Source organism: Mchenga conophoros, linkage group LG7, assembly GCF_057382185.1.
Source record: "Mchenga conophoros isolate Kocher_MC1m ecotype Shallow Benthic linkage group LG7, M_conophoros_male_GT1.1, whole genome shotgun sequence".
NCBI lineage: Eukaryota > Metazoa > Chordata > Actinopteri > Cichliformes > Cichlidae > Mchenga > Mchenga conophoros.
Genome location: NC_140532.1, coordinates 13,550,718 through 13,573,985, shown reverse-complemented (window position 1 = coordinate 13,573,985; position 23,268 = coordinate 13,550,718). Strand labels below are relative to the sequence as shown.

The window sequence follows — 23,268 nt, the reverse complement described above, 5'->3', positions numbered from 1 at the left end:
CCCCATTCCACCCCTCTAAATACGCCCCTGGTAATATCTGAATATGTGATCAGTTATAGCTGACTAATTTATGTTAACTGTGCACGCTTACGTGCTCTACCATGCGCATGCACGTGCATAAGCGTCACCTGCGTGTACTTTATGATATAGTACTAAACCTCTGATTAAATGAAAAAATAAATACGGACCTTACATCTAACCCACACTAAACTGTCTAACTCAGAAAGAGAGAGAATGGGAGAGTGAGAACAACCTGCAAAAAAAGGAGGAACAAGGGTGCTGCAGCCAGACCGTCACGTGACCTAAGACGTCGTCCAATTAGATGCAAAGAAAAAAAACTCGTCTTCCGGTTGTCTTCCTTCTTCAACAACCATGGTAAGCTCGTTCGCTCTTTATCTCATTATTTAATGCTGTCTAATTCATTGATAATTCTGTGAAATTGTCCGATTATATAGTCGCTTTACGTATTAACGCAATGACGGATAATTTACCTCAAAGGCGTCGAGGTTTAGTGCTGCTGCTAGTTAGCAAGCAGGCTAAGCCAGTAGCCCATTTTTTGAGCCTTCTGTGACTGTAAATACTGTAGTTTTTGCACAGTGTATGAACTTATGAGTGACCCTCTTTGTCCTAGCGGTTCCGTTTCTGTGGAGACTTAGACTGCCCAGATTGGGTACTTGCCGAAATCAGCACGTTAGCAAAAATTGTGAGTAAAAGAAACCATAAGAGATAAAGTTGTTACTGGCACCAGTTTATTGATTTTATTATTTTTTTTATAACGAATATATTTTCTATTCCATTAATGTAACAGTCAAGTGTCAAGATGAAGCTACTTTGTGCTCAAGTGCTGAAGGATTTGCTTGGAGAGGGCATTGATGTAAGTTGTTGGACATTTCTACAGGCTCGTCATATGTAGACTGTAGTTTTGAAACACACACACATCTGTGGTGTCTTCTCTCTTGCTTCATTTACAGTATGAAAAAGTCGGAAAGCTTACTGCAGATGCAAAGTTTGGTAAGTGTCTCTTGTGTTGTTTCTCTGAGAGAGATGCAACAATTACATTTCAAGGCGCTTAACATTTCTGTCTGCAGACATATGACTGGCTCTTTCTATTTAGATTTAAGATTCTAGAAGTTCCAACTTTATATTTTTATAATATTTGATCTTCGTGCATTTGATCAATCATAACATCTGCCTATCCTAACTGACCAGTAACCCTCCCTGTGGGAATACAAGTATTTGTTCACTTTATTCATTATTGTTGTTATTATTATTATTATTATTATTTATATTTATGTATTAACTGTAAAGATGTGTAATTACTATGTAAGATAATGTACTTAAAATGTGAAAATATGTACTTAAAGTATGAAAATATATAAAAAAAGATATGTATATAAAATCTCCAAACTATGGATCACAACATTTTTAGGCAAATCTGGCATGATCGATCAGAAAATGTTACATGTATTTGATGATTTGAGATGGAAATTATTTATTTATTTATTTTTGTTAATGACGCAACATTTAACTGTTGTGGTAGTTAGGGGGGAATGATGGCTGGGGGTGGAGCTGGTTTGATTGCAGAGGCCAACCAAATGGCCTCTGCAGTTACTATGTAAGTTAATCTCTCATTTGAATCAGTTAGCTTGTTGAGTTCTATTATTTTGTTAAAGGCAAGGCAAGGCAAGTTTATTTGTATAGCACAATTCAACAACAAGGTGATTCAAAGTGCTTTACAGAGACATTAGAAACAAGAACAAATAAAAAGCATGATTTAAAATTGATTAAAACAAGCAAATAAACTAACTAACTAATTAACAAACAAACAAACAAACAAACAAACAAACAAACAAACAAACAAAACAGTATATAAAATCAAAACAGATAAAATCAGAACAGTAGATAAAATCAGTAGTTAAATGTAAGTTTTGAAATTTAAGCTTAAAGTGTGGATTTGGTGCTTTATTCAAATGCAGCTGAGAACAGGTGAGTCTTCAACCTGGATTTAAATAAACTGAGTGTTTCAGCTGATCTGAGGCTTTCTGGGAGTTTGTTCCAGATATAAGGAGCATAAAAGCTGAATGCAGCTTCTCCGTGTCTGGTTCTGACTCTGGGAACTGATAAAAGACCGGATCCAGATGACCTGAGGGATCTGGATGGTTCATACTGGGTCAGGAGGTCATTGATGTATTTTGGTCCTAAACCATTCAGAGCTTTATAGACCAGCATCAGAACTTTAAAGTCTATCCTCTGACGGACAGGCAGCCAGTGTAAGGACCTCAGAGCTGGACTGATGTGGTCCACTTTTTTGGTCTTAGTGAGGACTCGAGCAGCAGAGTTCTGAATGAGCTGTAGTTGTCTGACTGATTTTTTAGGTAGACCTGTAAAGATGCTGTTACAGTAATCAAGCCTACTAAAGATGAATGCATGGACTAGTTTTTCCAGGTCCTGTTGAGACATCAGATCTTTTATCCTTGATATATTCTTGAGGTGATAGTAAGCTGACTTTGTTATTGTCTTAATGTGTTTTTCTAAGTTTAGGTCTGCATCCATCACTACACCCAAATTTCTCGCCTGGTTTGTGGTTTTTAGATGTATAGATTGAAGTTCTCTGGTGACCTGTAATCGTTTTTCTTTGGCGCCAAAGACTATTACCTCAGTTTTGTTTTTGTTTAGCTGGAGAAAATTGTGGCACAACCAGTCATTGATTTCCTCAATGCATTTACCAAGAGCCTGTACAGGGCCTCGGTCTCCTGGTGACATTGTGATATATATTTGTGTGTCATCTGCATAGCTGTGATAGTTTATTTTGTTGTTGTTTATAATCTGTGCCAGTGGGAGCATGTAGATGTTAAACAGAAGGGGTCCCAAGATGGAACCTTGGGGAACTCCACATGTGATACTTGTCTGCTCAGATGTGAAGTTACCTATTGATACAAAGTATTTCCTGTTTTCTACGTATGTTTTGAACCAGTTTAGTACAGTTCCTGAAAGACCTGTCCAGTTCTCCAGTCGTTTGAGTAATATGTTGTGGTCAACTGTATCAAATGCTGCACTGAGATCCAGTAAAACTAGGACTGACATTTTTCCACTGTCTGTATTCAGACATATGTCATTAAACACTTTGGTCAGAGCGGTTTCAGTGCTGTGGTTCTGTCTAAAACCTGACTGGAAGGCATCGTAGCAGTTATTCTGTTTTAAGAAGTAACTGAGCTGTTGAGAAACTGCTTTTTCAATGATCTTACTTAAAAACGGGAGATTTGAGATCGGCCTGTAGTTGTTCATTTGTGTCTTGTCAAGATTGTCCTTTTTCAGTATAGGTTTGATTACAGCAGTTTTTAGTGATTCTGGAAACACACCTGATAATAAAGAAAAGTTGACGATCTGTAACAGGTCTGACTCTAAAGTCTTTGAGACCTTTTTGAAAAAACTTGTTGGCAGGACATCTAAACAGCAGGAGGAGGAGTTCAGTTTACCTAAGATGTCCTCCAGGTCTTTGCTGTTAATAGGTTGAAACTGTTTCATGGTGTTTAAACAGTTTTTTGGTGGACACAGTACATATCCTGGATCTGCTGTTGATGTACCAATTGCTTGTCTAATTTTTTGGATAAACACTATTTATAACTACCGTTTCATTAAGTTGACTTTTTTATGAGCCCACTTATTTCTTAAAATAGTGTTAAAGCAACTCCAAAACGACACAGCAGACACAGTATTTGTGCAATAAACCATTGTTTGTGGAAAGCAATCTTGACCTATGGCTATTGTTTGAGCTTCCCTGGACAGGTCTAGCTACTCTGCCACTAACTCAGACTCCTCTCTCCGCACACCCTCCCAAGATGCTAACGCATAAAATACAGGAGAGACCTAATTAGGTGATCACTGCCAGCCTCCTGTGGCACTGCCCCCTGATATTGCTGCATCACCCCTACCCTGCAACTGTTGCAAACCACACCCTGCCCGTACAAGCTTATTTCCATGAATGTGTATTTTTGATATTATTTTGAATCTTTTTGGGGGAGATATTGTAACCCAGATTTTGTAAATTACACATGTGCCTCTAAGTCTTTGGCTGCTTGGTCCTTGATAAAAAGGTTTTGTGACTATGCCTGTTAAAAAGCAGTAATCCTACCTCATTTAAATTTGAACATTGTCAGGTTCAGCTTCAGGTTAATTTCTCTGGAAGTAGTGCTGTGCAGCTTCTAACACTGTCTAAAAAAGCAGCAAAGTCCACCATATTAAAATATTGAATATCTTCTTAAACCTTAATTTCATATTAGAGAAGAGTACAAAGCTACAAAAAACAAACAAATCTGGTTGCTGGCCTGAAGCTGGTCTTGTTGGTGTGGAAATAAAGTTCTGAGCTTTCATAGTGTTGTTAGTAGTTGCTAAAAGGCATGATAGCACAACCCTGAGTTCACATCATTTGTGGTGAGTTTTCTTCTTCTGGGCCCTGAGAACATTACAGTAGAATAGTGTCTTAACAGTTTAAACATTTGGGGGTTGAATTCAGTGGCCAGGCCTCATTCTCATTCATTCTGTCGTTTGTGCTCCTGACTTGACGTGTGACCTTTGAGCTTGGAGCCTGCATGTTTTTTCTGTTGACACCGCTGATTAGACACATGGTAGTAGCCAGAGACCCAGATCGCATGACAAGTGATGATCTTGATGATAACAAATGGGTCAGTTTGACACAAGTCTGTTTTCTCACTGTGCCACTTTGTAGTTTATCATGAATGAGTGGCTGGACAGGTGAGTTATTAGAACAGGACTTCATGAAAGTCATTAAAACATAGCAAGAGCACTCAAAGGGGTTCATAAGTGCACAAGAATTGGCTTTAAAGCATTAAAATTCTTTTTTTATGGAAGAACAGAAATTGGTGATTACACATTGTAAATGCACTAAGTTGTGCGGCATTCCTGGTCTATCTAATTTGCCTTACACATAAGTCTTTAACACTGTTCAACTTAAACTTTGTTTTTTTTGTTTTTTTTTTTACAATTTCTGTCAGATAAGCTGTTTTGTGTCAATAAACCATTTTGCAGAGAGCGGAGACATCAAAGCTAGTGTGGCAGTGCTCAGCTTTATTTTCTCCAGTGCAGCGAAGCATGATGTTGACAGTGAATCTCTATCCAGTGAGCTACAACAGCTTGGCCTGCCTAAAGGTAAGCCTGTGTGTTTGTGTCCAAAGGTTGGTGTAAAAATAAATGCAGTCTACAACTTGATATGCACCGATCTGTTCTCATGCCTGAATCTTTGCCAAGAGCAAGGACAGCCAAACTTTCTAACAAAAACACAAGTGACTAGTTTAATCTAATATCCTGGGGAAATGTCTCACATGGGGATAATGTGGAACAAGAGCAGCTAAATGTAGAGTTTATGTTACAGGATTTTAATATTTTATTTCTAGAGTATGAGCACAGAAGTATAATAGAGGAAGGATTTTAGAAACTCCTGTATTGCATTAGTTCAAAATCATTTATTGTGTTTTTTAACAAATGTCCTCAGGATGATGTCAGAGGATATTATAGTTATTAAATGGGTGTGTAAGGGATCATTTTTGCCAAGTGAAACTGGTATACTGAAAAATGAGAAGCTGTAATGTATTTCTGTAATTATTATTTTTTTTAACGTGTGCATGTGTATGAATGCATGCTGATTGTTATCATTGTTTTTCATATTGTGAATTGATTTTTGACTTAGTGAACCAAAGACAGTTTTCCACTAACATGGACAGTAAAGTTAGTCTGTTCTATTGTTTCCTATTCATGGCCTGTTGTGTTGGTTCTTTCCTTTTTAACTACATTCTATGAATGTGGATTGACAATAAAAGAAAAAAGCAGTACATCATGAACAACAAAGGCGATGCTGATTTACAGACTGGGTGGTGCATTGCTGTATCAACAACTCTATAAAAGTGGTGTTAACACATTTGCCTTACACATGGACAATCCCCCTTTTGAGGTTGAGTGGAGACACAAGCTAGCACGCTTCCAGTGGTCCCTCCCTGCATAAATCACAGCTTTGTGTCAGGAAGGCCATCTGTGCCACATCAGTCCACCCTTTGGAAAATAAGAAGCCCAAAGTTTCACCATGATTTTTGTGTGTTTCATTATAAATAAAAATGACAGATGGCTTTCTGCCTGAGATTTTGAGATTGTATGTTATGTTTCAGAAATAGTAAAAGGTTTATTTTATTTGATAAATATGAAATACTTCTAAGGACTTTGTAACTGTTAGATTTTCTTTTTAGTCGTCTGGTAATGCATAATTAGTTCTTCAGCTAATCGTCAGCTGAAACACTCAAATTATTTTTTTCTACTCAATATTTCTTTAGAGCACACTACAGGGCTGTGCAAGTCCTACGAAGACAAGCATGTTGCACTGCGGGAGAAATTAAGAGAGACAAGCCTGAGATGTAAGTATTTCTGCCCTTCCTATTCAAGAAAGAAGAGAAAATTAATGATGGCTGCTGCTGGGAAGTTGATGACTGAGCACTGGCATTCTGCTTTGTGATCAGTGGGTCGACTGGACTCTGTTTCTTGGCGAGTGGACTACACTTTGAGCTCCAGTGAACTGAGGGAGGTGAATCAACCAACAATTCAACTTAAACTGCAGAGGCAAGGAGCAGAATCAGGTGCCCCAGAGACAACTGTGGTGTCTGTTTCTGCTGACAAGTTCAGAGTGCTGCTTGCTGGTAAGTTCAGTATCTTTTAAAATACTTCCCTTTTTGTTGTCTTTTAATTTGCCAGACCTGTGATGTTATTTTTTTGTCTCTGTACTTTTTCAGAGCTCAAACAAGCCCAGGTTCTAATGAACTCACTACAATGAACAACAGACGTGACTTTCTGAAAATCGACGATAATGATGATTAACTGCCTAAAGTGCCATACTTACAAGTTGTACAGTGTTATGTATTCTTCCTAAAAAAATGTAATTCCTTGTGTCTCTCAACTGATATTTAGTTGTATTTTTCTACCATTTTAGTAAAAATTAGTAGAAATGTGTCCAGATTGTGTGATATTTGTTACTGAAGTAAAAAAAATAATGATCATTGTTTAAAAAAGATGTTGCTTGTATCACTCAACACATTTAATTATGTTAATTATTTGTGTTTTACCTCTGTATGCTTATAAATAAAAACAATGTAAAATGTATCCGTCAAAAAGTGATGGCCAAAAAAACCTGGATTGATTATAATGTAGGTACAATAACACAAGATACTTGTGACACATATGATTTATTTAATACATAACGCCTCCGTAAATCATGTTGATTACAGCCAATTTAACAATGTGATCAAAGATATTAGACATTTTAAAAAAGTTGGAAATCACTTCCTGGTTTCCGCAGCGCCTACAATTCCCATCATGCATCGGTTTATTTGCTAGGAAACCCAAGTCTAGTATTTTATTTTAGCCGTTTTAAGTGAATAATAACAGCTAAGAATGAAAACCAAACAAACACACGTACACATTAGACCAAAAATAAATGAGAAATTGTGGGTTGTGTCACAGTTGTGCAGGTCTCGCGACATTTTAATGACTGGCGCGTGGTGATTGTACAACTTGTTTTGTAACACTGTTGGTTACGCATGCGATAAAAGCATTGGTCAAATGTTTAGCTGCACGGTATTTCAGCACAAAGACATATCCTCTGTAAATTTATATCAGCAGCTGCTGCCGTGCAGACAGTAAACGCTACAAGCTGAGTGCACTTAACGCCGAGCTCCGTTTCCTGGTTTCGGTGAGTTATGTACTTCTAATTTGATAAAGATGCAGCATTGCCATTTTTTTTTTTACAACATGTTTTGGTTTATGCAAATACACAGAGCAGTATTTTGCTGTAATTGGATTAAGAGCATATTCAGGAGAACCTCAGGTTTGAAGTTTAATGTTAAAGCTTTGAGTTTTTTTTAGATGTGCATTGTGTTATTTTTTTTGAACCCCAAAGCTGTATGTAAACATTTACAGTCATGATTGCAAGTGAGAAGGTTTTACCCATACTCCTGCACTCTATAGAGGACACAGGGTTCTGAAACATGCGTTATTTGGAAGTAATGTTATAAGCCTGGAAGTGACATTTTTTGACATAAGCTTTGACCTAATATTTGATGACAAGTTTTATTTCTGGAAGTTTCAGCCCAACCTTATTTGTTCAGCCAAAATGCCCGAGGGACCAGAGCTCCACCTGGCCAGCCTGTATGTGAACAGAATGTGTGAAGGAGTGCTGTTCAGGGGTCCCGTCATAAAGTCAGAGGTCAGCAAGAACCCTGATGTGCCCTTCACCTCTGAGGCCTATCGCATCACAGCTGCTTCCAGAGGGAAGGAAGTGAAGCTCACGCTGACGCCCATAAAGACAGATGAACCAAAACAGCGAGTGAAAGCGGGACAAGTGGAACATCCCATGGACATAGTCTTTCGCTTTGGGATGTCAGGCTATTTCCGCTTCACCAGCGAGGATGAGCTGCCCAAACATGCCCACTTGCGTTTTTATTCCAAAGAGAAGCCCTGCAGAGTACTTAGCTTTGTGGATCCTCGCAGGTTTGGGAGCTGGGAGCCCAACGGGACCTGGCAGCCTGGCAGAGGTCCCTGCGTTATGTTTGAGTACAAAAAATTCAGGTTAGTGATGCTGAGTGTCACTTGCGTCTTCTGCCTGAACGCAATACAGTAGCACGGCCACACTGATCAGTAAAAAAAACATTTTCAGGGAGAATGTTGTGACACACGTGTCTGACCGAGCCTTTGACAGACCCATCTGTGAAGTCCTGCTCAATCAGAAGTACTTCAACGGTATTGGAAACTACCTGAGGGCTGAGATCCTTTTCAGGTGATGCGCAAAGACAACATTACATAGATTAGCATGAGGGCCGCACTCATACTGACCTAATTAGACAGTAGCATCTTATGAGGATGTACAGCAAGATCTTTGCACTCGACCGGTAAATTGTTATCTTATCACCAAATCTGAAGTAAGGTGCATATCTCTACCCCTCGAAAGATTTACTCTGCTCTACCATTTTTATTCTGACTGATGTGTAAACATTCATAAAAAAATCATACAGGATTTTTGAAACATTTTAATTTTACTAATACCCATTATACAGATAATTGAAGACCTTAACTATGGCAAATGGATTGTTTCATTAGTGATGACTGAAGGTAGAAACAGTAACAGTGATATCAATGGCTTAACTACACAAGGTTTTGTTGAATCAGAGAGCTAACAAGAGTGTTTTTGTTTCCTAAAAGAAAAGACCTTCAGTACTGTTCTTTCCCTTTTTTTTTTCTAGGTCTAACATCCCTCCCTTTGTGGCTGCCAAAACTGTGCTGGAAGGTCTTGGGCCGGACGATTCATGTCAAAATGAGAATCCTGTGAAAAATGAGTCTGACACGAAGGTGAAAAAAGTGATTTTTTTTTTTACATAACTTTCCCAAACCCTATGGCGTTATTTTTGTGACTCTATTCTGAGCTCACATAAAAAAAAATGTTGCAAGTACAAATGTTGCATTTTGAGGAGAAAATTATTTTGAGCAAAGAAAAGTTTAATTTGAGCGAAGAAAATTCATTGCTGCGTGAAAGAAATGTATTTCAGTGTTTGCTATTATCCATATACACACACACAATAACAGCCCTGTTGCCCAGTTGTTGGCATTTGCTGTTGCTCAGATCTCTGGTCTGTGTGCTGACAGGCATCTGCAGACCTGCTCTCAGTGTGTCGCTCCCACTCTCAACATCTCTGCTCCCTGTATGCTCAACTCTTTCTCTACACCAGGGGTGTCGAACTCCAGGCCTCAAGGGCCGGTGTCCTGCAGGTTTTAGATTTCACCCTTAGTCCACACACCTGAATCAAATGATTAGTTCATTACCAGGCCTCTGGAGAACTTCAAGACATGTTAAGGAGGTAATTTAGCCATTTAAATCAGCTGTGTTGGATCAAGGAATCACTAGAACCTGCAGGACACCGGCCCTCGAAGCCTGGAGTCCGACACCTGTGCTCTACACTTTATATATGTGCCACAAAATAAACCAATCACAGACTTGGATGCAGCTGCTGTTGTCTGTTCCCCTTGTCTGCACAGAGCTGGGTAAGAAAGCCTTTGTCCACTCTGCGCCTTTTTCGTGGAACATGTTACAGAAAGACTGGAAACTAACTGAATTGTTGTCTTTAAATGTTTTTAAAACTAAACTCAAAGGCCTACAGGCTGCCTCAATAATGTGTAATTGTTTTGTGTAATTTTAACTTTGTTTGTTCGTATGTATTTGTCTTGAAATGTGCTGCCTCTTGGCCAGGACTCCCTTGAAAAAGAGGTCTTTGATCTCAACGGGACATTCCTGGTTAAATAAAGGTTAAATAAAAATTTAAAAAAAATTCTGATAGGCTGTTTTGGTCTCCAATCAGCTCGCTAGCTACTGCATTCCAGAAACACTGTCCAAAGTGTAGCTAAACCCAGTGTAGTGGTTTGTTTTAACCTAGATTAAAAACAAAAATGGTCTTTATATTATATTCTAAAATAATTAAACATACTAACCAAAAATGATTTTAGCTACACTCTGGACAGTGTTTCTGGAATGCAGTAGCTAACGAGCTGATTGGAGACCAAAACAGCCAATCAGAATTTCTGTATCCAAGTCTGTGATTGGTTGGTTCTGTGGTACATTTATAATGGTGTAGAGAAAGAGTTGAGTGTGGAGGAAGCAGACATGTTGACAACGGGAGCAACACACTGAGAGCAGGTCTGCAGATGTCTGTCAGCACACAGAGCATCTGAGCCAGAGCAAATGCCAACAACTGGGTGAGAAGGGCTGTTATTGTGTGTGGGTGTGTGTGTATATGAATAATAGAAAACAATGAAATGCATTTCTTTCACACAGGAATGAATTTTCTTCCCTCAAAATAATTTTCTCCTCAAAATGCAACATTTTTGCACTTGCAAAATTGTTTCCGTGCACTCAGAATAGAGGGACAAAAATAACGCCATAAAACCCAGACTCTTTCTCACAGTGTCTTTGTTTTATTCTTCTCAGAAGACATCGGTAAGAACAAAAAAGAAACTGATGACACACCAGACGGATGACTTGCTCAGTCTTTGTCATACAGTCCCTCTGGAAGTGGTGAACCTCGGTGGGTAGTCAAGTGTTTACAGTATGAGTTGCTCATGAGATGAACGCAGTGTTTAACAACTCGTGGTTTTTAGGTGGGAAAGGATATGATCCAGCCAGTGGGGACTTCTCCGACTTTGAGGCATGGCTGCAGTGCTACTATGTGGACGGGATGAAAACACTCCGGGACCATAATGGGAGAACAATATGGTTCAGAGTGAGTTTAAAGGAAATGCAACATAACAAAGCCAGATGATTTTATTTGTCACACAATTATGTGTCTACCTTTATAATTTTAGGGGGATCCAGGGCCCATGGCACCAAAAGGTAATGTTCTCAAGAAGTTTAGCAGCTCAGGTGAAATGTACATGAGAATGTCCATTAATTAATTTTTATTTATTTTTTAAGATTCAAAGTCACCCAAGGCAAAAAAGTGGGCAAAGAAAGATGATGACCATGATTACACAAACAAGAAAAAGGTGAGCATGAACTGTCTTTTGACCAACAGTGAGCTCCATGTTACTGTGCAAGAGTCTTGAGCCAACCCTCACTTTTTTTCTTTAACTTGCTTGCTAAAAGCAAGAGCAACAAGAAAACATCCAAAGAAGAGCTTTGAATGTTCCTCAGGAAGTCTGAAGAACTATTCCTGTAGACTTCTTAAAGAAACAACAAGAAAGCTTGCCTAAGAGAGTTCAGGCTGTGTTGAAGAATAAAGGTGGTCATACCAAAAAAAATAGAAACAAGGGGTGGCTCAAGACATTTGCACAGTCGTTTGTATCCAACATCAGTTTCATCTCACCAGGGGGCCAGAGAAAGGAAAGCAAGGATCAAACAGGAAGGTGGGATGAAAACGCCAAAGAAAGAAAAGGATGCAGGTCTAGAGGAAGCTGAATCAAAGAGAAGGAAACCTGGCGAGACGCATGAAGTAAATACACCCCAGCGTGAAACAAGGTCAAATGCACGTAGGAGAAAGACCAGTAGTGTGGGAGTGACTGCAGGTGCGCCCATGAGTAAAAATGAAAATATTTTACCTAGTGGGGAGAAATGAAAACTGATTTATCTCATAGCTGTCCTTGTTGCAGGGTCACAGAGACGAACCATGAGAACGACCAGGTAGGATGGTAAAAGAAGAGGCACCCCCACTTTGGACACTTATGTTTTATACTATTAAAAATCCTTTTTTATTAATAAAAAATTTCTTCAAAACTTGTTGTACAAATTGTTTATTAATTTGATACAAAATAATCAAATCAAATTACTTTTAAACGGCGTATAAACAGTACCAATCATATAAAGTGTCCTCGTAAACTGTTAGTAAAACAGCAGCCAATTCAATGTAATCTTTAGCTTTCATGTAATGTGTAAGTGTTAATCCGTATTCCACTTCCATAAGGCTTAGTGAAATCCCACGTTATCACATGATCAGCAATAGTGAGACAATCTGAAAGGGATTGAAGTCCAGAGTGATTCCTTCTGATGTAACCGGTACTGGCTGGTTGGGGTCTTGCTTCTCCAGGAGGTCACAGCTAAAAGAGGAAAAGACAAAGCTTTACTCATACAACACAGGAAAAAGAAAAACCACCCAACTAAAATAGAAACACTTACACCCAAGCTTCCCTGACTGGAAGTGCGGTTCTCAGAGTTGCAGTCACGCTGCTCCCATGCGACTCGTAAAGGCGGACTACGAGCACCCCACCTCTGTCCTCAGCCTGTTGTGGTAAATGATTAAAAAGCGAATAAAATGAGAACATTGTTTTCAGGAAGGGCAGTCTAAAGTTCCCACGCAAGACGATACAGATCTGATTGTTCACTTTGATACCTGCTTTATTGTCTCCAGTACGACAGCTTGAGAGGTCACAGAAAAGGCACTCCAGGGCACAGTGTCGGGGCTGCACTGGATTAACCTCAGAGGGAAATTGAGGTTGTAGGCGCACTGGATGACAGAGGCTTCTTGGAAGGATCCTATACAAACAGCACAATATTACATTAGACACAAATAACTAAACGTACTGGGTTTAAGCTTAACTTATTACCTATTTCCAAGATCACATCAAAAGGGAAAAAAAACAAAAAAACATAACTTACTTGTGTGTGGCATGATTGCATATGTGAAGTGATGAATCCCCATATCAGCAGTGGCATCTGGGGCCTTGGGTGCTCTCAGTCTGAGATAAAGTGAGATGCAGGAGTTAAAATGTTGTATGCCTGAATTGTACTGCTTGTAGGAGTGTTGTAAATGAACAATGGGAACCTCACAGGGAAAGAGTCATTGTGTTCTTGTGCACAGAGTAGCCGTATTTGCAGTCGTTCAGCAGTGAGACTCCAAAATTGTGCTCTGACAAGTCGGCCCATTTGTGGCCCCAAACCTGAGAAAGGAAACGGATGACACAACGACATCCACGAGTAACACTTTTGTTACAGCAGTGAAGTGTGACATAACAGTGAAAATTTGTGAATTTTAAGGTGAACACAGCTTTACAGTGTCGTACCTCGAATTTAGCCCAGTCCCACGAAGTGTTGCGATGAGTGGGTCTCTGCAAGTGGCCAAACTGGATCTCGTAGGTAGCATTGGGGCTGCGAACTCTCACAGGAAATTCAACCTTGAGAAACTTGTGAGAATCTGCCCACTGAACCTGAAATTGGAAGACGCAGCACGTTTTTTTGCTGAAAAATAAATCTTACATGCCTCAGTGCCACATTTCTGAAACATTACAGCCTACTTCTGTGCTGAACTTGATGTAAGGACACATGGCATCCATGATAATCTCCTGTGTGATTGTGCTCTTATCACTGATCCTCAGGGTGAAGCTGACACTGCCCCGCAGTCCGCCTGGTGACACTACATGAACTGGCTGCACCACCTCTGCCACTGGTTTCCTATTAAGTTTGTTTTTTCTGTTAGTTTTATGATACTGATATACTGAACAGTACTAAAATATTTGAACTTAAATGCATTTGACAGCAATGGCTGAAACCTTGTCTGGAGATGGTAGTCCATTACATCCCATGCGTCCCAGTACAGGGGGACATCGTCAAACATGACAAACTGGTTCCCAAGGCAACCATCAGAAATGCTTTCCCTGAAATCAACACAGTGGTGAGAAACTCACTGTTGCAAGTACAGTAGTAGACAATATGCACCTTTTACACATCTTACCTGTTTGCGCTGATCAAACACAGCGATGCCAAAGTGCCATCTCTGTTTATGGCTGTCTTTAAAAGACCATTCTCCATGACGACTGTGCCATCAGCCTACAATTTTACACAGTTAACTAAATCAAATGGCAAAATAGATGAAATTTATGCAATCATCTTTCTATATGTAGCACACACCTGAACGGTGACAGAAACCGGAGTCACTGGCGGTGTGTCTTTCACGGGAGACACACCGATGCTGGAAGCTCTCACCAGAGCTATAGTGCCACACATAACAGTGAACGTCAGATATGAAGTTTATTGTGTGAGGAGCACAATATAGATATACTGGAAATACACAACAAACCTAGACCACTTTTTTCAGCTCCCTCTTGAATCTGGACAACTTCAAGACGTTCCCAAGGCAGAGAATTGAACACGGCCATGGAGCTACCTTTTGCCACCAGGGCTTCACATGCGTCACGCAGAAGTGCAGCACCACCACTGTGGATATCTGAGACAGGATGTGTGAATCAGAATGTGAATACTTTATTAATCCCAGAGGAAATGATGGGCACAGCGCTCCAGGTCGGTAAGAACAGTAACTACCTAAACGAAATTAAATATTACAATATATTACAAAGTTACAAAAGCTCTAATAAATACAAATGGCTCAAATTAGAAATTTCCCAGCATATTATGCTAATTAAATAGTTAACATTGAAAACTTTCTGGAAACTGTAAATAAGCACTGCGCTGATTTAAGCTGCAATTAAAAGCTGTAAAAACTCACCTTCATAATATTTCAGAGCATCCTCCACCACCATCTCTATACAGCTGCCAGGAATCACGTCGTGAAACTGGTTTAGTAGAAGCAGCCTGCAAATGGGAAATTAACAACACATTTTCAACCTGCAGACACAAAGACTCACAGTGTTTAGTCCAATAAAGATTGTGTTTGAACCTCCAAAGCTCTTGCAGTTTCTCAGCAGGGTATGGAAACGTGTTGTTGCGGTACAGCGCCAAGCTGCTGGCTATCTCAATATCATGAAGCAGCGTCTCACACTGGCGGTTTCCTCTTTTTATCTAAACAAAAAAAAAAAAAGGCAGGCAATTAAAATGACATACAGCAATCAAACACATGAAATATTTTTGAACTGAAGCATAATTTTATAGATGTAAGGTATAAACTTTGCATGAATCACTGTACTAAGCAGGATTACGTTCTGTTCTACAGGTAATAGTTCTTAAATCCCTTTATATACTCTTGTGTATCTTATCTAGCTTCTCTATCATAATAATTAACTATTCCTTATAAATATATTAAACAATCATGACTGTATAGTGATCTAAGCAGCTTCCCACACAGTCTACCTAATTGTCAAAGCCGCTATCCTATGTAAACCTACTGTAAGAATATATATATACACACATATAATTTTTTTTTATTACAAATAGTATTACTGTGGTCACTCCCTGTTTTCCATCTGTTTTCTTTTCCACACAGATGAACAAGTTGTGGACTATATAATGACGACTATAACTATTATTCTACCTGTGCCTGTGTGGTGTATGTTCCATTGTGTAGCTCCAGAAAGAGCTCCCCCGTCCACGTGCACAGCAGAGCTGAGTCAGCCTGCAGCTGAGTGAAAAGCTCATCAGGAGTGGACATCTGGACTCTGGAGAGATGAGCACGAGCTATGACATCTCTGGTTAAAGCTTTGTTAGTTATTATGACGCAAATACTGAATGACTCATTGACTCTATTGAAATTTAATCTACTGTACTATTTTGTAAAAATAACACAATGACATAGCTAGACATAACTCATCCTTTTTATTTCCTTTTTTTTTTACTTAAACAAGCTTGAATCAGCCTGATTTACACACCCTTCCCTTTAAAAACTCCTGGAAATGACAAAAGAAGAGTTATGACTAAATCGATCAAGAGAAGTGTTTCTGGATCATTTCTGGGCCTTGGTCATTGTTATCAATGAATTACATGTTAATGTAAGAGACAGGAACTGACTTAGGAAGTCCATTTGTGTCCTGAACAAGGCGCAGTCTGTCTAGCATGAGCTGTGTGGGTCCGCCACCACCGTCGCCAAAACCAAAGAGTGCTGCGCTGTGATTGGCTCTGCCCTTGTCTTTGTTATTTTTCAGAGTTTTTACCAGCTGTGGGCAGAGAAAGATCCCCCTGAATTAAATCTTTCATGAGAACAGACTCAGCATTCACCGTGTTTTGGATACTTTAATCTAACTTACATCTTCGACCTTGCCTTTCATTTCGTAGGAATTTCCAGGTGGGAAGTGAGTTAAAACTGTCGAGCCATCCAGGCCTTCCCAGAAAAACGTGTTGTGCTTTGAGAAAGAGAAAGACTGAAAATTAAAACCTTCAACTGTTTTTACAGACATGCACTGTGGGAGATGTGCACTTACAGGAAAGGTGTTGACCAAATTCCAGCTTAGCTTCTGGGTCAAAAAGTTGGAAATGCCACAGCCCTGCATTATTTGCGGAAGCTGAGCAGAGTAGCCAAACGTATCAGGAAGCCAGAACTGTGGGACATTTAAAAAAATTCACATTAAATCAAATCAAAACAAAATCAAAAAGCCTCAAGAAATGTAGCTGATAAGCTGCCAGAAAGGTTAACTCTTATGAGTTCATACCTCTTTGCAATACCTCCCAAACTCTTTGTTAAAGAAACGCTGGCCCTCCAGGAACTGCCGGACCATGGACTCACCCGAAGGCAGATTTCCATCCTAACAGGCAAATATGTCAAATATATCAAGGCAGTTTACATGATATATAGTATTGCCTTTACTTTTAAGATGAAGTTTACCATTTCCACCCACGTGCCTCCAACTGGAATGAACTGTCCTTTCTTCACATAGTGTTGAATTGAGGAGAAGAGTCCAGGGTACCAGCTCTTTACCCACTGGAACTGCTGGGCCTGCACAAAAACAAAACAGTCAAAACTGGAGGGGACTGCTCAGATATTCAGAAGTGTTACGAGACATGTAAAGCTATGTTAGTGTGAAATTACCTGAGAGCAGGTAAAGACGAACTCTGGGTTCTTCTCCATTAAACGAATCACTGTCACCCAACTTCGGCCACATTTTCTAATGGTCTCCTCATAGGGCCACAGCCAGGCTATGGGTAAAGAATCATAATTATTGTTAGTATTTGAACTTAACTGACTATTAGATTTTCACATTTTGTATATTGAAAAATAATACAAAATCTATACTACCTATGGAAATCTATTTCTTACATTTTTTTTCATCCATTTCACAGTACTGTTACTGATGTTGCATAAATGCTTGTTATCCACCTGGATTATAATTTGTAAATGTGGTCTGACTGTGTATTCTCTGTCTCTACCCGAAGGTGGTGCTGTTCACCCTGTCTTTGTGAGTTTCCCCAGTGTGCTGAGTTTCAGAGGACAACTGATGACTGGCCAAAAAACTGATTACATAGATTTTTTCAGCTGTTTCCTTATTCACAAGCAGCCAGATCAGCAGATAAACAATACTTTCCTCCTCCATATTTACTTGCTCCTAACAAGACCGTGGCTTCAGTGGAAAAGTCAGTATTATGATTTCCATGTTAGAGTCTGTTTTTAAATGCAATGCTGCCTGAGAGCCTGAAGACCATCACATTCATTATTGTTTAATGACCTCATTATGACTTTTGGTCTTGTCCACAGATTTTGTCTGATGCTTTGAATCCTTTGACAATATTATGCGCCGTACATGACGAGATATTTAAGCTCTTTGCAATTTTACGCTGAGGAACATTATTCTGAAATCGTTCCACAAATTGTAGACGCAGATTTCTTGCAGATGGTTGAGCCTCCAAGATGCTCTGCTTATACTTAGTCGTGTTACTGACCTGTTGCCAATTTACCTAAATATTTCAAAATTGCTCTTCCAGCTGTTTCTTTTTAGTACCGCTTACTTTTCCAGCCTTTTCCTGGCCCCAATCCTAATTTATTCGAGACATGCTGCTACTATAAAGTTCATTAATAAAATACAGGTTTACAAGATTTGCGAACCATTGAATTCTGTTTTTATCTACATTTAAACAGTATTTTGACTGTTTTGGAAATAGAGTTGTAGTTTTATTACAGCAGATCCACATCAACACCGGCCATCACATTTTAAGCAGCATATTGTAAGTGGCATTGACATTTTCCATCCACGTTAAAGTATAGTGATTACTACTTAAGGTGAGGAGAGCAGTGCCGACTTGAGATCTGTCGTATATATTGAAAATATCTGCTGTGAATAGTCCTGGGCTCTATTCCAGGAAGGCAGTAGAATAAGCTCTGAGTTTAAGAATAAACTCTGAGTGGATGAACTCTTTCCAAGTCTTTAATAAATGTAAAGTTTTATCAGTAAAGGCAAACATGTTATAAGAAATGTCTCAGCTGTTATAGATATTAATTAGTTTTGTGAGGATGAGTCGTTTTAAATAAAAATCACAGATCATGTTGGGGAAAAATAAAGCCATAACATTTCCAGGCAGGACGAGCTGGGAAATGACCGGAGCCGAAGTGGATGTAGGCCTGATCCAGAGCCGTTACAGAGCCAATGATGCCTTCAGATGAATCCTGGGAATCATCTGAAGGCTTAAATTTCAGACACCATACTTTTCAAAATGTTAACACCATTTAATGTCTGAATCTCAATATGTGAGCAAATTTCAACATGAAATCCTCAGAGTGCGATCAAACTCTCTGCAGGCTGCATTGCTCATCTTCAATCAAATGTTCACATCATCTCTAAAATTCCAGCGGTCATACATATTTTCAGTAAGTGCAACTGATTACAAACACGACAAATGACTGAGTGAGTTGTGCCTCTAAAGCTTTATGCACATCATTGTTAAACTGCGACTGCTACAGTAACATACAGTAAATGTCTGCGGTACAAGGAGACTGACTATCTGACACCATTAATGTCCACAGAGTTAGACTCATAGACACACAGATTTTATTCTGAGCTGATTATAAATCTGTTACATAATTAGCTCTCCGACCTCATATACTGAAGACTGAATGACCTTAAAATCACTATGGTTAAGTATACGAAATAGCATTTAGGTGTTTGTAAAAATGTAAACTTCTGCAGTTTAATTCACTCTGCTACAGTTTGGCACCATGAATGACGAAATGAATCAGTGTCAGCCAGCTGGGTCAGCTGGTTCTGAGTCTGTTACCTTGGTAACTGACTCATTATTGAAATAACCTCTCTTTCTGGAAAAGAAAACCTGAGTTTCCCTCATCTTACGTCGAGTTGTTAGTTAAACCTGCTTTGTGGAATAGAGCCCTAGTTTCTGAATCGCTGCAACCCCCCCTGAATTCTTTCTTCTCATAGTCTGGATTGTTTTGTTTGTTACTTTGGCAGAGCTCACCCTACAATTTTCATTGCATTTTGGACTGCAGTGGAACTGGTCATCTTTGGGAAAAGAGCGACACTTTGTCTGGCCAGGTGGACTCAACTAGGACTTAATCAAACCTAAAATAAAAACATTACCCGAGTCTATGTGGCAGTGACCCATTGCATGGACAGTATGCTGGCTTTCTCCATTCCGCTGGTTGAAGAAGGTGCCTGCCAGACTATGTACTTTAGCAAAAGAACTGGGGTCAGAGGGGTCACAGAGGTTCACCATCTCATTGACGGTGAAGAGCGCCTGGTAGCCTCGCTGCTCTTCCTCTCCAAGCTCCTGTGAAGAAGAGTACAGAATGTCATGTTTGGCTTACAATGTTTTTTTAAGTAATGTATCATCATGCACTATTTTTGGTTGATAGTACCTTTACAATGTCAACAAGCATCTCAAAGTCTGTCAGCAGCTCTCTTACATCCCCGTTGAATACAACTAGCTCAGCTTTCTGTACAGAAAACTTCCGGTTTGGATCTGGAGGTGCAATCTGAGAGCCCTGACCAGCTCCAAAAAGCCCGTTGCAGGCCATTTCCACATACAGGGTGAGACTAAACAGAGACACAGATATGCGTAAATTTGGGGTTAAAGCTGTCTAAAAGATGTGGTTGCTGCTGATTCAGCAAAAATAAGATCAGATCAACTCACCTGTGCGGCTCCTCATCCTGCAGACACTCAGAGAGGATGTAGCTCATCTTTTCACCTTCTTTAGTCAGGCCCTACAAATACAAACAGCATGAATAAGGTGGAGGTTAAGCCGAATATTTCTGCACTTTTGCCTTTAAATAAATCTGCCGCTGCGTTACCTGAACTGGCTGCTCGTCTCTCCAAACCATTGCTTCTCCATCACTTTCCCACAGAAGATGAACCGCTTTTCCTCTCCAGGACTCTGGGATTTTCAGAGTGACTTTAAACCAGCAAGTCCACCACCTTCAACAATCATCATACTTGAATTAGTGGCAAGATCAGAGGGAATAATAAATCCCAGAGTGATAAAAATCTGTTAATCTTACTTACGTTGGTCCAAAGGTATCGCCAACTTTACATGGGTCAAAGATCTGTTTGGAAGCTTCTGCGAACGTGATCCGCTTAGGGGTGAGGAAACAGGCAAGTGATTCCAGGGGGCAAGAGTCTCCATAAAGCCTGGGAAGACCAAACCATTTAAAATTCATAGAAATCCATAATCATAAATCATAATCTCCATTTCCACGTTGAAGCTTTAAAATACCTTCATACTGAGACTCTAAAATCAGAAAGTCCTTTCACACTGGCTGTGTGACTGATGAAAATATCAGTTAAACTACAGCAGCCTTTTTTGTGGTAAAGTCACATTTTGAATTTTTATAATAAAGAAAAGTGGAAAAAAAGTGCATTTCACTTAAAGGAAGTTGTACTCTAATGCATCATAACTACTGGGACACTTAACGCAATGTTGCCTGCAATATGTATTGCATACATGCTTTCCACAGTTATTAAGAAAACAACTCTCTGTATAAATGCAATGGGCTAAATAAATTGCATTTTCCCCTCGCAGTATTTTGCAGTCACGGAGACTCACGCTGACGTATAAGGTAACAGAAAGCAACAACTTTATCTCTGCTGTACTACATCGTTAAATTCGGATTCTCCACGTCAGTGCAGCTGAATGAAAGAAACCTTACCGTCCTCTCAGATTGCAGTCAGTGAAGTAAATATCCGAGATGAATTTCTCTGCTCTCTCGAGGAGAGTGCGCCTGTTCTTCAGCACAGGCAGGTGATACATAACGACAAAAGCAACCAAACGCTCGCAGACTTGCAGCTGCAGCACCGAGAACAGCTAGACTTGATGTGAAAAATTAGCTCAATTCTTCACACGAGACCCCGGAAGTAATAAGGTTTTATTATTGCACTTGAAGGAATTATCCGCTAGATGTCACTATTGTCCAAAAAGAAAAACCCCGACAGTAACGAACACGTTTTATTCTTTAAGAAATCACGAAAGGCAGATTGACTCAAAAATGTAAGACAGATTGTATTTGAACATTTTTAATGATGAGTTTTGTCTGCATTTGTTGTACACAAAAAACTGTATAGCTCACTATGACAAACATACCATTTGCCACATCTTGACACATGTAATGGTGCATTTATTTTTAAAATCCCAAACAAAACAAAACAGTATAACAAGAATAAAATTTGATGAGCAGACAAAATAAATAAACGAGTAACAATTACAAGAAAAAATATATTAATGTGTTAAAGACCTGGCACACGGAGGGAGCATTTTATTGTGACAAAACGAATCACCTCATGCTTATTTTGCTTTAAGATTGTACTTCTCATTTACACAGGCTTTTTAATCAGTCCAAACATTCTGATATAATTTCCAGTTCATCCATCACCTCCACACATTACAGCTTTCACCAGACAAACACGCTTTAACCAGGGATTAACAGCTCCACATGGTCATTACTACTGCAGGAAGATGGAACTGACTACGTCTGTAAAATACACAAAGCAATAACTCATCTCAAATTATACTAAAGAATGGCATAAAGAAAGGCTAAGGGAAACCTGATGAGGATAACATGTTAACTTTCCAGCAGTCCTGTGGTTAACTGTACAGCCTACAGGCCAACTAAGAAGCTATCAGGAGTGCTGGGGAGTTAGTCTTGTGATCCGACTGCCGGACAGAGGGTTAGGGGTCAGCCCACGAGTGGCTGGAAACACAAAAGCCTTTTTTTCCTCAACATTTTTCACAATGAAGGAGCTGTGTTTGAATGAAGCTAAGCACCCTTTTATTATGAAATCCATAAAGCAACTGTAAGTACAGGGTTGTTGGAATTGTGGTATAGCCCATCCCTCTAGGGCCATCCTATCATCAGAGATGTCTGTCAAATCCTATCCCCTTATTGTTTGAACTGTGGTTGGGCTTTCCACCATGCCAGGACAGCCCTAGGGAATGGGTGCCATGATCTGACTTGACCTGAGATTTTCACCAGTTCAGCTCTTGGCTCTTGCCTGGTAGACTCTGTGTGAAGCTCTCCTTAGGAAACACACCACATCATGTCAGATAAATAAAGTGGAATTAAAGAGGACAGCTGTTCCTCTTGCATGCAGTTTAAAACATCCAGCATGAAGGCCTACCATCTTCTGCCTGCCACAACACAGCAAAAGGACTCCAGATTGTGGCTTGAGAGAAAAAAATACTTCCCAAAACCCTAGAGCCAGACACAAACTTTATCATGTGATGTGATTAAACCTTGCATGCCTTTATAAATCTCCAAAGTGACCCATGGGGCAAAAAATAAATAAAGCGAGTGATGCAAAGGGACAAAAGTCTTAAGGATGTTGAAGTTTCTGAGCTCCTTTGAAGTGTGATTCAGAACAAGGAGTTATACTCTTGAGCCATACTCGTCCTTGTCTCCAGTATTGTATCCAACATGCATGCCTTTGTCTCGTCCAGCAGCAACTCTAAAAAAAAAAAAAACAACAGGTGATACTGTGCTTTAAAGAAACACAGTTATAGTTACCAGTGAGGTGTAAGAAATGATGGGGGGAGCATTTAGACAAAGATGTAACGTTAAACACCTTTCAATCCCTTCCAG

At 39.6% G+C, this 23,268-nt stretch overlaps 3 protein-coding genes across 6 annotated transcripts; 2 read left to right on the top strand and 1 right to left on the bottom strand.

Moving 5' to 3' along the window:
- Window positions 1-229: 229 nt before the first annotated feature.
- Window positions 230-7,158, top strand: commd4 (COMM domain containing 4). Its single transcript, XM_085282222.1, has 8 exons — window positions 230-375; window positions 632-703; window positions 809-874; window positions 972-1,011; window positions 5,047-5,166; window positions 6,339-6,419; window positions 6,522-6,698; window positions 6,792-7,158. Exons 1-8 carry the CDS (start codon window positions 373-375, stop codon window positions 6,830-6,832), a joined length of 600 nt encoding a protein of 199 aa, XP_085138348.1. The 5' UTR covers window positions 230-372; the 3' UTR covers window positions 6,833-7,158.
- A 151-nt stretch (window positions 7,159-7,309) lies between these two features.
- On the top strand, window positions 7,310-12,323 carry neil1 (nei-like DNA glycosylase 1). Of its 4 annotated transcripts, none has more exons than XM_085282220.1 (10): window positions 7,310-7,747; window positions 8,163-8,622; window positions 8,711-8,830; window positions 9,294-9,399; window positions 11,030-11,126; window positions 11,200-11,321; window positions 11,404-11,431; window positions 11,513-11,583; window positions 11,907-12,102; window positions 12,187-12,323. In XM_085282220.1, exons 2-10 carry the CDS (start codon window positions 8,168-8,170, stop codon window positions 12,219-12,221), a joined length of 1,230 nt encoding a protein of 409 aa, XP_085138346.1. In that variant the 5' UTR covers window positions 7,310-7,747; window positions 8,163-8,167; the 3' UTR covers window positions 12,222-12,323. The 4 variants fall into 4 exon arrangements, with proteins under 4 accessions (XP_085138346.1, XP_085138345.1, XP_085138347.1 ...); XM_085282219.1 differs by having other exon boundaries at window positions 8,144-8,622; XM_085282221.1 differs by having other exon boundaries at window positions 8,138-8,622; window positions 11,033-11,126.
- On the bottom strand, window positions 12,313-21,550 carry man2c1 (mannosidase, alpha, class 2C, member 1). The gene is made up of 26 exons (XM_085282216.1): window positions 21,343-21,550; window positions 20,699-20,824; window positions 20,488-20,611; window positions 20,330-20,400; window positions 20,055-20,232; window positions 19,777-19,966; window positions 17,283-17,389; window positions 17,079-17,189; window positions 16,906-16,998; window positions 16,678-16,794; window positions 16,504-16,599; window positions 16,268-16,413; window positions 15,795-15,918; window positions 15,204-15,325; window positions 15,033-15,118; window positions 14,607-14,753; window positions 14,438-14,517; window positions 14,262-14,356; window positions 14,080-14,184; window positions 13,825-13,981; window positions 13,594-13,737; window positions 13,361-13,470; window positions 13,190-13,269; window positions 12,924-13,066; window positions 12,710-12,813; window positions 12,313-12,630 (listed from the first exon to the last, which is right to left on the bottom strand). The coding sequence occupies exons 1-26, from the start codon at window positions 21,441-21,443 to the stop codon at window positions 12,519-12,521; spliced, it is 3,069 nt and encodes a 1,022-aa protein (XP_085138342.1). The 5' UTR covers window positions 21,444-21,550; the 3' UTR covers window positions 12,313-12,518.
- Between the last annotated feature and the right edge of the window lie 1,718 nt (window positions 21,551-23,268).